At 37.8% G+C, this 12,169-nt stretch overlaps 1 protein-coding gene across 5 annotated transcripts in view; it reads left to right on the top strand.

Annotated features, from left to right (window-relative positions):
* Positions 1-12,169, top strand: part of Nf1 (neurofibromin 1) — a 236,566-nt gene that overhangs the window by 41,496 nt on the left and 182,901 nt on the right. For all 5 annotated transcript variants that reach the window (XM_055620212.1, XM_055620216.1, XM_055620214.1 and 2 more), the window contains exons 2-5: positions 903-1,046; positions 2,720-2,803; positions 5,948-6,138; positions 11,923-12,029. In XM_055620212.1, the coding sequence (XP_055476187.1) occupies positions 903-1,046; positions 2,720-2,803; positions 5,948-6,138; positions 11,923-12,029 (526 nt within the window). The remainder of the gene's footprint in view (positions 1-902; positions 1,047-2,719; positions 2,804-5,947; positions 6,139-11,922; positions 12,030-12,169) is intronic.

Raw genomic sequence — 12,169 nt, forward strand, 5'->3', positions numbered from 1 at the left:
ATCTTCTTCCTCTTTATAGTTCACTGTGTAATTCTATAGTTTCTGTATATGTCCTCTTTACATCCTAACTCCATCCCCTCTATATTTGCTATTTCCTTGCTGTCAAATTAATCACCTCCTACTGACTTAGCAAAAACCTGGGTGTATCACTTGTTCTTCTCATCTTTACTTGCACCGTGGAGATAGTCATGGGTGTGGTTTTCACAGAGGAGCCTACTTCTCTTTCAGCATTAGCAGGGTCTAGGAATAGTGCTGAGTTCTGATGCTTATGTACAGAATTATGCTTCTGAGTGGAGTAGAGACGCATTTCTGTGCAGTGGATCTGAGCTCATCCACAGGCTGGTGTAAATGTGAGCCCTTTAAAGACCTTCCTGTGAAGTGAATTTCTTGGCTGCATTGCTACTGCCTCAGTTATAGGTTGGCTATCTTAACTGAGGTCAGTTTTAACTCTGTTCCTGGTTTTATAGTTTGTTGTATTTAAACAAATGGCTGCTGTTTTCCATCGATTGGAGATTTGCAGCCTACATTTCCTTTCTCTATAGTTCATTAAATGCTTGAGTTCAGTGTATACAGTAAAGGCTTATGGTATTTGTTGCAGAATTTTCTTTATTTGTAGCTAAAAGGACATACTCTGGTTCTGTGGGTCATCATTCTTCTCGGAAAGCACTGGGTATAAGGGTTGACTTGTAGGTAGAGGATTACGACTTTCAGAAAGAAAACTGGGAAAAGTAAAATTGACAGATCATTTAGGATTAGCTCTAAATTCTATGTTGTATTGTAAATTTGAGGTTGAATGAATATTGGTAGACGTGGCTGAAAAAGACTTCATAAAATGTGTTTTTCATTGAAAATACATGTTTAGTCATTTTGAAGAGTAAAGTTTTACTATTTTTCTCCTTTAGCTTCCAATAAAAACCGGACAGCAAAACACACATACCAAAGTCAGCACCGAGCACAACAAGGAGTGTCTGATCAACATCTCCAAATACAAGTTCTCGTTGGTCATAAGCGGCCTCACCACCATCTTAAAGAATGTTAACAATATGGTGAGTCTTTTGAGATACTGCATTTTTGCATTGTGGAGAATTTGCTTTATTTTGATTCTGATTTGGAAGTTTGGAGTAGCATGTTGTAAAGTATGAGAAATATTTTCTTAGGATTTAAGATGTGAGTCACTGTACTTTACGGGTAATCACAAATGTAACTTTAAAATTTTGACTTCAGCTTTTTATTCTTTCCTTTTGAAGCTTGTCGTATTTGTTATTCTATTTCATTATTCAGGAATTAGAATTTTATATGACATTTGTATTGTATGTAAACTGATTATTATATAGATTTCTCCTCCCCTTCTCTTCCTTTCTAAGCCACTCCTCCAGCTATGAGCTATGTAGTATAGAATCTGTTAATATGCTTTTTGTTAGCTGCTTCCTTGAATGTATTTGCTGGGTTGTTCATGTCCAAACTACATAATGAATAAACTGTAAATTTTCACTAGCTGTATATTCTGAGGATTTTTATAGTCACATCATCTTTGGATAATTTCCTTTTCAGAAAGCTGTTTAATACCAGAATCACCAGACTGGTGATTGGAGGTGTGGACAGTCCAATCAATGTTTTTCTTTGTTAATTTTTTTTCTCTTGTAAAAAGCAGAGGACCTTTTATAAAAATGTAAAGTGATTTACAGGATGCATTTAATATTTTGCTGTAGCTCTTTTTGCCCACTGTGGAGCACAGTAGTAGAATTTTTATGTCTGAGTATATGGCTGTATTCCCAGTTAAACTGCAGTATTTGTATACTTGGAATCTTCCTTAAAACTACCGTGATGCTGGCATTCACTTAAAACATACTGAAAAGTTACAGGGCCTGTGAGATGGCAAGTGGTTAAGGCGATTGTGACTGATCCTTGGAACATACTAGTTGAAGGTGAGAACAAACCCTGAAAGTTGTCTGTCTACTATGGTGCACTGACTCCCATGCTAGCACACGCACCATACACACACAACAACAATAAAATAGAAAAATTTAAAAGAAAAGTTATACTGTGGAAGTCACAGTCTCTTGTTAGTAAGTAGGTAGGTGACACAGTTCAGTTTGAAAGTAGTGAATGCTTAAGACTCACTGTAATTGATGTTTAGCACTCTGCTTTGATAAGAATTAACCTAGTTGTTTTGTACTAGGAAGGGATGGCTAAATGCTTAATTCAAGACTGGCACAAACCTCCAACTCATGACTTATTTTTAATTCTCGTTGACTTGTTATCCCCCCCCCACCTTTCTTCCCTTTCTCTTATCCTTCCTTCTTCCTTCCCTGTTTTTTTTTTCCCACCTAAGACAGTGCATCCTGTACCCTCTACTGGACTTGTTATGTCCCTAGAGCTAGTTGGTCTTCTAATCCTCTTGCCACTATTTCCATAGTGTTGGGATTACCAATGTCTTTCCACTGTGCCTGGCCAAATCGCAGGTATTTTAAAAACACAAAGCAGCATGTTTTACTGCTCTGTAGCTAATTGGAAGGCTTTAATAAATGCCTCAATTTTTGTTTACCCTGGAATGTATTTTTTGAGTATTAGGGTAAAGAAAGGAATGATAGATGTGTCATTGACTGTTGAAGACAAAACGGGAGATTAATACTTTTCTTGATCTTTAGTCTTTATAGTTCATGTATGCCAATTTGTAGTAGAGAGTATTAATAAAATTTTCTGAATATATTTCTTTTAGAGGATATTTGGAGAAGCTGCTGAAAAAAATTTGTATCTCTCTCAGTTGATTATATTGGATACACTGGAAAAATGTCTTGCTGGGGTAAGTAAATTTATTCTAAAGTAGGCAGGTTTTGTGAATTCAACCTGAAGAATGATCTGAAGTGCCAAAAGTTCAGTATGGACACTGGGGACATTCTAAGAGTCTTTGTCCACGAGATGAATATGAATTTTAATACAGTTGCCCTGGTGGTGCAGAATTTAGAGAAAATTTTCTCTCAGCTTTTATAAATTACATAGGTATTTATGTTTACTCAGAGTGTTAAGTTTGAGCCTCATTTATATTTCTTAATTTTTTTTTAAAAAAAGGATTTTTATGAAGAAATCAGTATTTGATTTAATTAATTTCTCAGATATTACTAAGCCTGTGGCATTGTGCAACTAGAAGACTGTGATCAGAAGATGAAGGCAATCTTATTTTCCCTCCTCAAGAATATGGTTTTAGCTTTATACAGACCTTGAAAATGGAATCTATCCTTTCTCTTTTGGACCCATCCTTTTGAGGATGGCTACTGCTAGATCACCTGTGTAAATGTGAGCACTGTAGGCATGTGGCGGGCACCAGGTACCACAGTTTTTTCCTCAGGTTCTCTCCGAGTAGCTGTCTCTGTTTATTTCAGTTAGGACTTTTAGCTTTTTAAGATGTTTTCTGCTAAATAAAGTGTTTATGTCTTTACTAATCCTAAATTTTCACAAACATGGGTAGGTATATAAATTCATGATGAATATTTCTGTTTTAAAATTTTTTACTCCGTATATGCTAGTTTATTCCTTATGTTTTTTTATTCAGCATAGAATACAGAATTTTGCTTTTATTCAGAATAGCTTCTCTCTTACTTATATGAGTTCTCTACAGTAAATCTAGAGGGGGGACATTTCAAACAGTTTTTAAAAGGTATTTTATGTGGATAAGTGTTTTGCCTGCACATGTGTGACTGGTGCCTGCAGAGCCGGAAGGGCCATCCTTTCTCCTGGATCTGGGGTCACTAGTGGCTGTGAACTACATGTGGGTGCTAAGGACCAAATTCAGGTCCTCTGCACGAGCAGCAAGTTCTTTAACCACTGAGCCCCCTCTCTAGCCTCAAAAGGAAAGAGGTTTTAAAATACAAGGATTGATGTGTAGTTGAGAGGAAGAATCTGTAGACATGGCGGGGATTAGGCAGGGACTTAGAAAATCAAAACATGTCACAGAATTTTCCTTACGGAAGCTCATGGGCCAGAGAATGATCTAAGCATTATGTTTATCTTTTCTAAGAGTTTATTAATTTGTTTTTGATTAGGTGTATTTGTTAGCATATGAGTTTAGGTGCCCTCAGAGATCAGAGGCTTTAGATCTCTCTAGAGCTGGAGTTACAGGGTGTGAAATATCATTCAACATGGGTGCTGGGAACTGAATTCAGGCTCAAGTTCGTGTAAGAACAGTATGTGCTTCTAGCCACTGAGCCAAATCTCCAGCTTCCACAGTGTTTATTTTTATATATTTATTACTATTGTGTGTGTGTGTGGGGGGGGCATACATGCATGCCATATGGAGGTCAGGAACAACCGTTCTCTGTTACTTTCACATGGATTTGGTGATTGGACTTAGATCAGCAGTGCCCATATAATAAGTGCTGTGTTTCTTGCCAGCCCAGCATAGTATTTAAGTCCTTAAAAACATTTATTTTATTCTATGTGTATTAATGTATGTATGTATGTGTACCATGTGCATGCCCAGTGCCTGAGAAGATCAGAAGAGGGCGCCAGATCCCTTGAGACTGGAGTTAAGATGGTTGTGAGCTACTATGTGGGTGCTGACAACTGAACTTGGGTCCTTTGCAAGAACTAGTGCTCCTAACCTCTGAACCACCTTTCCAGCTCCTAGTACTTAACTGATCTTTGGCCATATTCCAGAATTGTTGGGGAGTATTTATAAATTTTATACATAAAATGATAGGAATAGTTTTCTTCTGGTATCCCCTATTAACTATTAATGGAATAGAAGAACAAAAAGACTATTCTATAGTGGCGCAGAATTGGGAGGCTAGAGATTTTAAACTTGACTGTGGTCTTAGTACTTTGTAATTTCTGGTATATCAGGCACACCCATGATTGAGTTGGGTAGGATGGTATATTGCCTCTTTAAGTTTCCATAACTTTTTCTTCATTAATATTTTTAATTGAGAGGTAATGTATCTTGCAGAGTGATTGATGCTACTCTTTGGAGACATTCTAGTTGTAATGATGGTAAATTTCCATGGTATGCCTTGTAGAACTGTCAGAAAATACATATTACCTTGACTTGGTCTCCCACTGAAATTGTTTATATTTTGTTTCTTTTCCTCCTCCTACCTTTTTTTGATTGTGGAGTTAGAGCTTGTCTTCAGGGCCTTGTGCATGTACCACCACTGAGCCACAGCCCTAGAACTATGTCACGTTACTAAGTTAGGCTGCCTAGAAAACAAGCAGCTAATCTCTAAGACAATTGACCCAGTTTTAAAAGTTAATTTCAGGGAATGTGAAATGATCCATGTGGAGTGTATGGGGAAAGCACTCTAGTAAAGAAACTGAAGGAGCTGTCATCTGGAAATCATTTTTGTATCCTCATGGAATAGAAAGCCATGAAAGAGAGTTTTCAATGTCATGGGATATGGATGGGGAATTAATGATACATGGAATTTTATTATTTTTGATATGTTAATTATGTTGAAATTACATTGGAAAATCTCTATTAGGATAAGCTTACATGTACATGGGCTGAGATATTATAATGCTTACAATGTACTTTAAAGTGGTTTAACTCCACAGTCTTTGCAGTGCATAATATATACTTTGGTCAGGTTGTACGAAGATCGCGTGACCCCTGGGAATCTCTCTGGGTGTTAGAAACAAAGGGTAGAGTGTGCTCACTGGTGTATTAGAGTAAAGTCGATTGGGAGCTCACAGGGACTCCAGACTTCCCGGAAGGGAGGAGCCCAGCTGGTGAAGGGGAGGCTTCAGTTGCAATGGCAGGATGAGCTGTCTCCCTGCTGACCGTATATAGGTGTCTGTGGCCCATGTGGGGAAGTGATAGCAGTTGTTGAATTCCAGCAGTGGCGGTGTGGGTGTTCCTTCTATTTCAGCTTCTTCGTATGCTTGAAACTTTCATAACAGTGAATTTTGCAGTTACAGTTAAAGTTTTAGAATGATATTATTATTTCCATTTTAGCAACCAAAGGACACAATGAGATTAGATGAAACAATGCTGGTCAAACAGTTACTACCAGAAATCTGCCATTTTCTTCACACATGTCGTGAAGGAAACCAACATGCGGCTGAACTTCGGAATTCTGCTTCTGGGGTTTTATTTTCTCTCAGCTGCAACAACTTCAATGCAGTCTTTAGTCGCATTTCTACAAGGTTAGTGTATAAATCATGTGGGGCTATTAAGTAAAATTTTAAAATTCTTTGCATAAAAATAGTTAACAGGGTGACTTATCTGGGCTTTTGTAGGAATTTTATGTATTAATTTTTGACATTTTAATTATGTAATATTGAAGATTATGTTGGCGATACTGATGTATGGATATGAATACTGTTTCATACTTGGAGAAGATGCCTCCTATGAGCAGACCTTTTCGCTTTCCTTCTTGTAGTGCCAAGGGTTGGATCCAGGGTCTTGCATATGTAGGCAAGTACTCCACTACAGAGCTACATTCCCAGCCATGGTTTGGTGTTTTAAACAGTCATTTAGATTGACTGTGCAATTAGGTAGAATAGCTGAGAAGTAGTGAGCATTATGATGAGCTACTCTCATAGCTCCTAAGTTACTTTAAAAATAAGGGAGGCAACCAGGTTCCAGTGGCACACGCCTGTAATCCCAGCACTGGGGGAGGCAGAGGCAGGCAGATCTCTATTTGTTTCAGGCCAGCCTGGTGTACAGAGTGAGTCCAGGACAGCCAAGGCTACACAGAGAAACCTGTCTCAAACAAACAAACAAACAAACAAAAAACAGCAATAAAGAAATAAAAGGAAGTAATTGCAAAATAAAAGTATATGAAAAATCTCATTTATTGGGTTTAATCACAGTATAGGCCATGTTGCTTTTTTTTTTTTCCTCAATGATGCTGAAAGGTAGTTATAGGCAAATGAATTAATACCCCTCAAAAGTATTGTGCTGGTGTGGCGGCTTACAACTTTAAAATCTCAGTATTTGAGAAGCAGAGGCTAGAGGATCTCAGTGAGTTCAAGGTCAGCCTTCAGTGAGGTCAGAGTTAGCCAAGCCTACACAGAGGGATCCTGTTGCAAAAAACTCCTACAAACAAACAAACAAACAAAGAATTGTGTCAAATAAAGGAAGACCCCAAATTTCTAAGCCAGGTAGGCCTAAGGATCTACATTAATTTCATTATATTAGTTGTTTTCAATATTTCTATTTTAACTGCATCTTGTGGAATTTAAAAACACTTTATACTTAATTTAGTGCTTTCAAAAATGAAAGGGCAGGAGAGATGGTTTAATGATTAAGATGTGGTACTCTTGCAGAGGACCTGAGTTTGGTTCCCAGTACCCACGTGGCGGCTCACACCCATCCAGTTACAGGTAATTCATTACCCTGTCTGGACACCAAGCACACTAATGTGTACACATACGTATAGGCACGCACATGCATAAAATAAAATAGAAACAGACTTTTACAAGTGTAGGTAGAACAAGAAGGACAAAAAGTGTTGAGCTAGGGAAATTACTTGGTAGGTCAAGGCGATGGCTGAGCAAGCCTGTTGGGCATGGGTTCACTTCCTGCAACCCATGTAAAAATGGGAAAGAACCAGCATCTGGCATGCAGGTGTACATGCAGATAGAGCACATAAAAATGAATGAATGAATGAATGAATGAATAAATAAATGAAATAAAAGAAATGAAAATTACAGTTTACATATTTCCTGATAAGTCAGAATCATAATCATGATATTAAAGATGGGAAAATTAATTAGAATTGTGCACAGTGGGATGAAATTATAAAGAAATTGTAACTTGCTTTCATGGAAATGATTTGCCTTTCTTAAGTACAGTCAAAATATTTTTTTTAAAGCTTTATTTATTATGTATATAATGTTTTGTCTGCATGTATACCTGCACTCCAGAAGAGGGCACCAGATCTCAGTATAGATGGTTGCGAGTCACCATCGGAATTGAACTCAGGACCTCTGACATAGCAGCCAGTGTTCTTAACTTCTGAGCTATCTCTTTAGCCACTAAATGGGTTCTTAATAAAGATCAAATAAAAAAATAGAACACAGCCCACATAGATATGTATTGATTAAAAGACAAATGCAAACAGAAAAATAATCTTTTTGACGCTTTGGTTTCTTTATTTTTGACTTATTTAGTGTCGTACAAATGGGTTTCTATTGTGTTCACTTTTGTTTCCCAGGAAAGAATGAGAATATACATTAAAATTTTGAGAATTTGTAGTCCAATGTTTAAGAACTGATTTGCAGTTGTTTTAATAAAAAAAAAGTTGTTTTGTAGTTCTGTAATTATGATGGTAGGTGACAATATTCTGTGGTATTCTGCAGTCTTAACTGTTGAATGGAAACTAAAATTTTACTTAATGATATATGCTTGGTTAATGTTTATGTAATATTTCCATTAATAATAATAATAGTTTGTTTTTCAAGGTAGGGTTTCTCTTTGTAGCCCTGGGTGTTCTGAAACTCACTCTGTCGAGCAGGCTGGCCTGTAGATTTACTTTATTTTCTGAGTCAGTATACACTGATGTCGCCAGCAGGGTGACGAGCAGGGAAATAGGATGCCAGAAAGTTAGAGAAAGTAAAATCTCTTTCATTAGGTGACTACTCGAGTAGTTTTACTCTTTGAAAAAAAAATTAAAAGACTGTTACATTTGTCTTTTAATGTACTTAGTAGCAGAATTAGGAGCTGGTCTTCAAGGCCCACTCATCTATCAGACCACGGTGATGGTTTAGTTTAGACAGGGACGTCTTACGATGTTGTTCTTACATCGTAAGACGTAAGATGTCTTTGGCCATCGTAAGGTGGCCAAACTATGCAAGTTACAGGAACAGCAGTTCTGAAGGCTGAGTTCTGTCTGTCTGTCTTTTTCTTTTTTCTTTCCTCCCCCCCTTCCTCCTCTTCCTATTGTTTTCCTCCGGTTTCTCTCCATAGCTCTGGCTGTCTGCAGCTAGCCCTCTGTAAATGCAGAGATCCTCTGCTTCTTCCTCTGGAGTGCTGGGATTAAAGGTGTGCACCACCACCACTCACTACATTCATTTATAATGAAGCTCATGAAAATCAGTTGAGCATCACCAGTCTCCTTGTCAACAGTTGTTCTTTTTTTTTTTTTTTTTTTTAATTTTTTTATGGGGAGGGGCAGTATTGGAGGTTGGCTTCTTACGCTCCATCACTGAGTTACAGCGATACAGTCTTTTTGTTTTGAGAAAGGGCTTCACCAAGTTGTTCAGCCTGCCCTGGAACTTTGACTGGTAGGTCAGGCTAGCCTTGAACTTGATACTGTCTTCCCTCAGCGTCCTCAGGCCTGTGATTACAGGCCTGTACCACCAAAATCAGCTTCTTTCAATTGGAACAATATAATACAGCTTTATTCTGCTAAAGTGTCTTGTGTTGTAGGGTTATTATGCTCTTTGAAAAAGATTTATTTTCATTTTGTTTTATATGTATGTGTTTTATATATTCACTTGTGTGTCATGCCTGTGGAGGCCAGAAAATGGTGTTGGAGCCCCTGAAGCTGGCATTATAGGTGCTAAGAATTGAACTCAGGACCTCTGGAAGAGCAGCAAGTGCTCTTAACCACTGAGCCATCTCTCCAGCCTACATTGCATTTTCTTATATGAAAGATTAGTTGGTTTCTTTATAGAATTTATTTATAACCAACCATTCGTAATACCTAATTTGGTAATTTTTTTTTCTTTTGGAATCAGGTCTCATATGTAGTCCAGTCAGTTGTTATATATAGGCATTATCTGCATTATCCAGCATTTCTCATAAAACTTTTACCCAGCTGATAATCTTTGGATCCATTATTAATAGGAAACTACAAATGATAAACTTTCTAGTCCTTTTTTTGAGGGGTTGGGGAGGGGCACGATCTCACTGCGTGGCCTCAGCTGGCCTAGAACTTGCTGCATAGCTGGGCTGACCATGCTGTGGCTTGCTGGAATTCATGGAGATCACCTGCCTCTGTTTCTGCTTCTGCCTCTGCCTTCAGAACGTTGGGATTAGAGGTGCTGCCTAATGTGGGTGCTGCCACATCTGGCTCTGCTCTATTATTCCATAGTTTTAAATTGGACTTACTGTATTTCTTTATTGTTTTTGTGGTTGTGAGAATTAAACTCAGGGCTTTTTGCATTAAATTATGCTCTTTCTCTTTATTTTCTTTCCTCCTTCCCCTCTGTTTTTCCTTAGTCTCCTCTCTCTCTTTCTTTCTCCTTCCATTCCTTCCTTCCTTCCTTTTTGTAGCCCAAACTAACAGTCATCCTCCTGTTTCACTTTTCTGAGTGTTTGGATAACGGTCATGGCCGCCATGCCTAGCTGAAATTGTGATTCCTGTAAAATATTTTCTCTTATATTATTTATATCACTTTCTTACAATATGATCTAAGGATAGAGGCTTGTTCCACCATTATTCCTTTTTAGAATGAAGTGATTGTAAAAGTTGGAAAAGATTACCTGTGAGTTTCTTCTCTTAGTAATTACTGCTCCCCCACCCCCTTTCTCTTGTGTGTTTTGCAGTTGTAAAAAAAAAATTGGGCCAGGAGGTGGTAAGATGGCTCACTAGGTAAAGGTGCTTGCTGCCAGCCTGATGACTAAGTTTAGTCCCTGAGACCTATATGGTGGAAAGAGAACCAGTTTCCACAGTTTGTTTTCTGATTGCTAATGCAAGCATGCACACACACAATAAATAAATGTAATTTAAAAAAAAAGAAAGAAAGACAATTTGGTGTTAAAATTGTCTGTTTTGACAATTGGGGACAGCTATATGATCTTTTAAAACTTATTTTTTTTTTTAAAGATTTTATTTAATTATTTATTTATTTTATGCATATTAGTGCTCTAAGAGGGCAGTAGAGGGTATAGATGGTTGTGAGCCACCATGTGGTTGCTGGGAATTGAACTCAGGACCTCTGGAAGAGCAGACAGTGCTCTTAACCACTGAACCATTTCTCCAGCCCCCCTAAAACTTATTTTTAAAGATTTATTTATTATGTATATAATACTGTGTTTGCATGTACACCAGCATGCCAGAAGAGGGCACTAAATCTTACTGTAGATGGTTGTGAGTCACCATGTTGCTGGGAATTGAACCCAGGACCTCTGTAACAACAGCTAGTACTCTTTTACTCTTTTTTTTTTAAATTTTATTAATTACACTTTATTCACTTTGTATCCCCCCCATAAGCCCCTTCCTCCTCCCCTGCTGATCCCACCCTCCCTCCCCCTTCTTCACGCATGCCCCTCCCCAAGTCCACTGATAGGGGAGGTCCTCTTCTTCCTTCTGATCTTAGTCTATCAGATCACATCAGGAGTGCCTGCATTGTTATCTTCTGTGGCCTGGTAAGGCTGCTCTCCCCTCAGGGTGAGGTGATTAAAGAGCAGGCCAATCAGTTTATGTCAGAGGCAGTCCCTCTTCCCATTACTATGTAACCCCCTTGGACACTAAACTGCCACGGGCTATATCTGTGCAGGGGTTCTAGGTTATCTCCATGCCTGGTACTTGGTTGGAGTGTGAGTCTCTGGGAAGACCCCTGTGCTCAAATTTTTTGGTTTTGTTGCTCTCCTTGTGGGCATCTAGTACTGTTAACCTCTGAGCCATCTCTCCAGTCTCCAGCTGTATGATTTATGATATGATTATGGTAGTTGCTAATTTCCTTGTCTTCAATTTCACGGAGACTTAGACACATTTGAAAATATGCTCCAATCTTGGAATTAACTAATTATTCCAGAAAAGCCATGGCTAATGTGAGAAATAGAATTCAGACCTCAATCTTAAAGATATGGATGCAGAGTTTACTGGAATAACACTCTTAAATTGCTTGTATTGTTTTTTTTTTTTAATAAGAATGTTCTTATTTTATGTGTCTTCATAAACCTCTCTTCCTTTGCATCAGAATCTTGGACTTTTCTAAGACTTAAATTGATAATTATTTTTGATTTTTACTTTTTAGGTTACAGGAGTTGACTGTTTGTTCAGAAGATAATGTTGATGTCCATGATATAGAATTGTTACAGTATATCAATGTGGATTGTGCAAAATTAAAACGACTCTTGAAGGGTAGGTTTAAATGTGTAATGTATCTGCAGTTAGCTTGTAATTAGTCTCAGTATTATGGTTATAGTAATTCTGTTTGAACTAGATATCAAAATAGATTTTATAGTGTGCATGTTCTTGTGAAATGGCCAAGTAATGCATGT

This window comes from Psammomys obesus, unplaced genomic scaffold (assembly GCF_907164565.1).
Source record: "Psammomys obesus unplaced genomic scaffold, mPsaObe1.curated_primary_1811, whole genome shotgun sequence".
Lineage (NCBI taxonomy): Eukaryota > Metazoa > Chordata > Mammalia > Rodentia > Muridae > Psammomys > Psammomys obesus.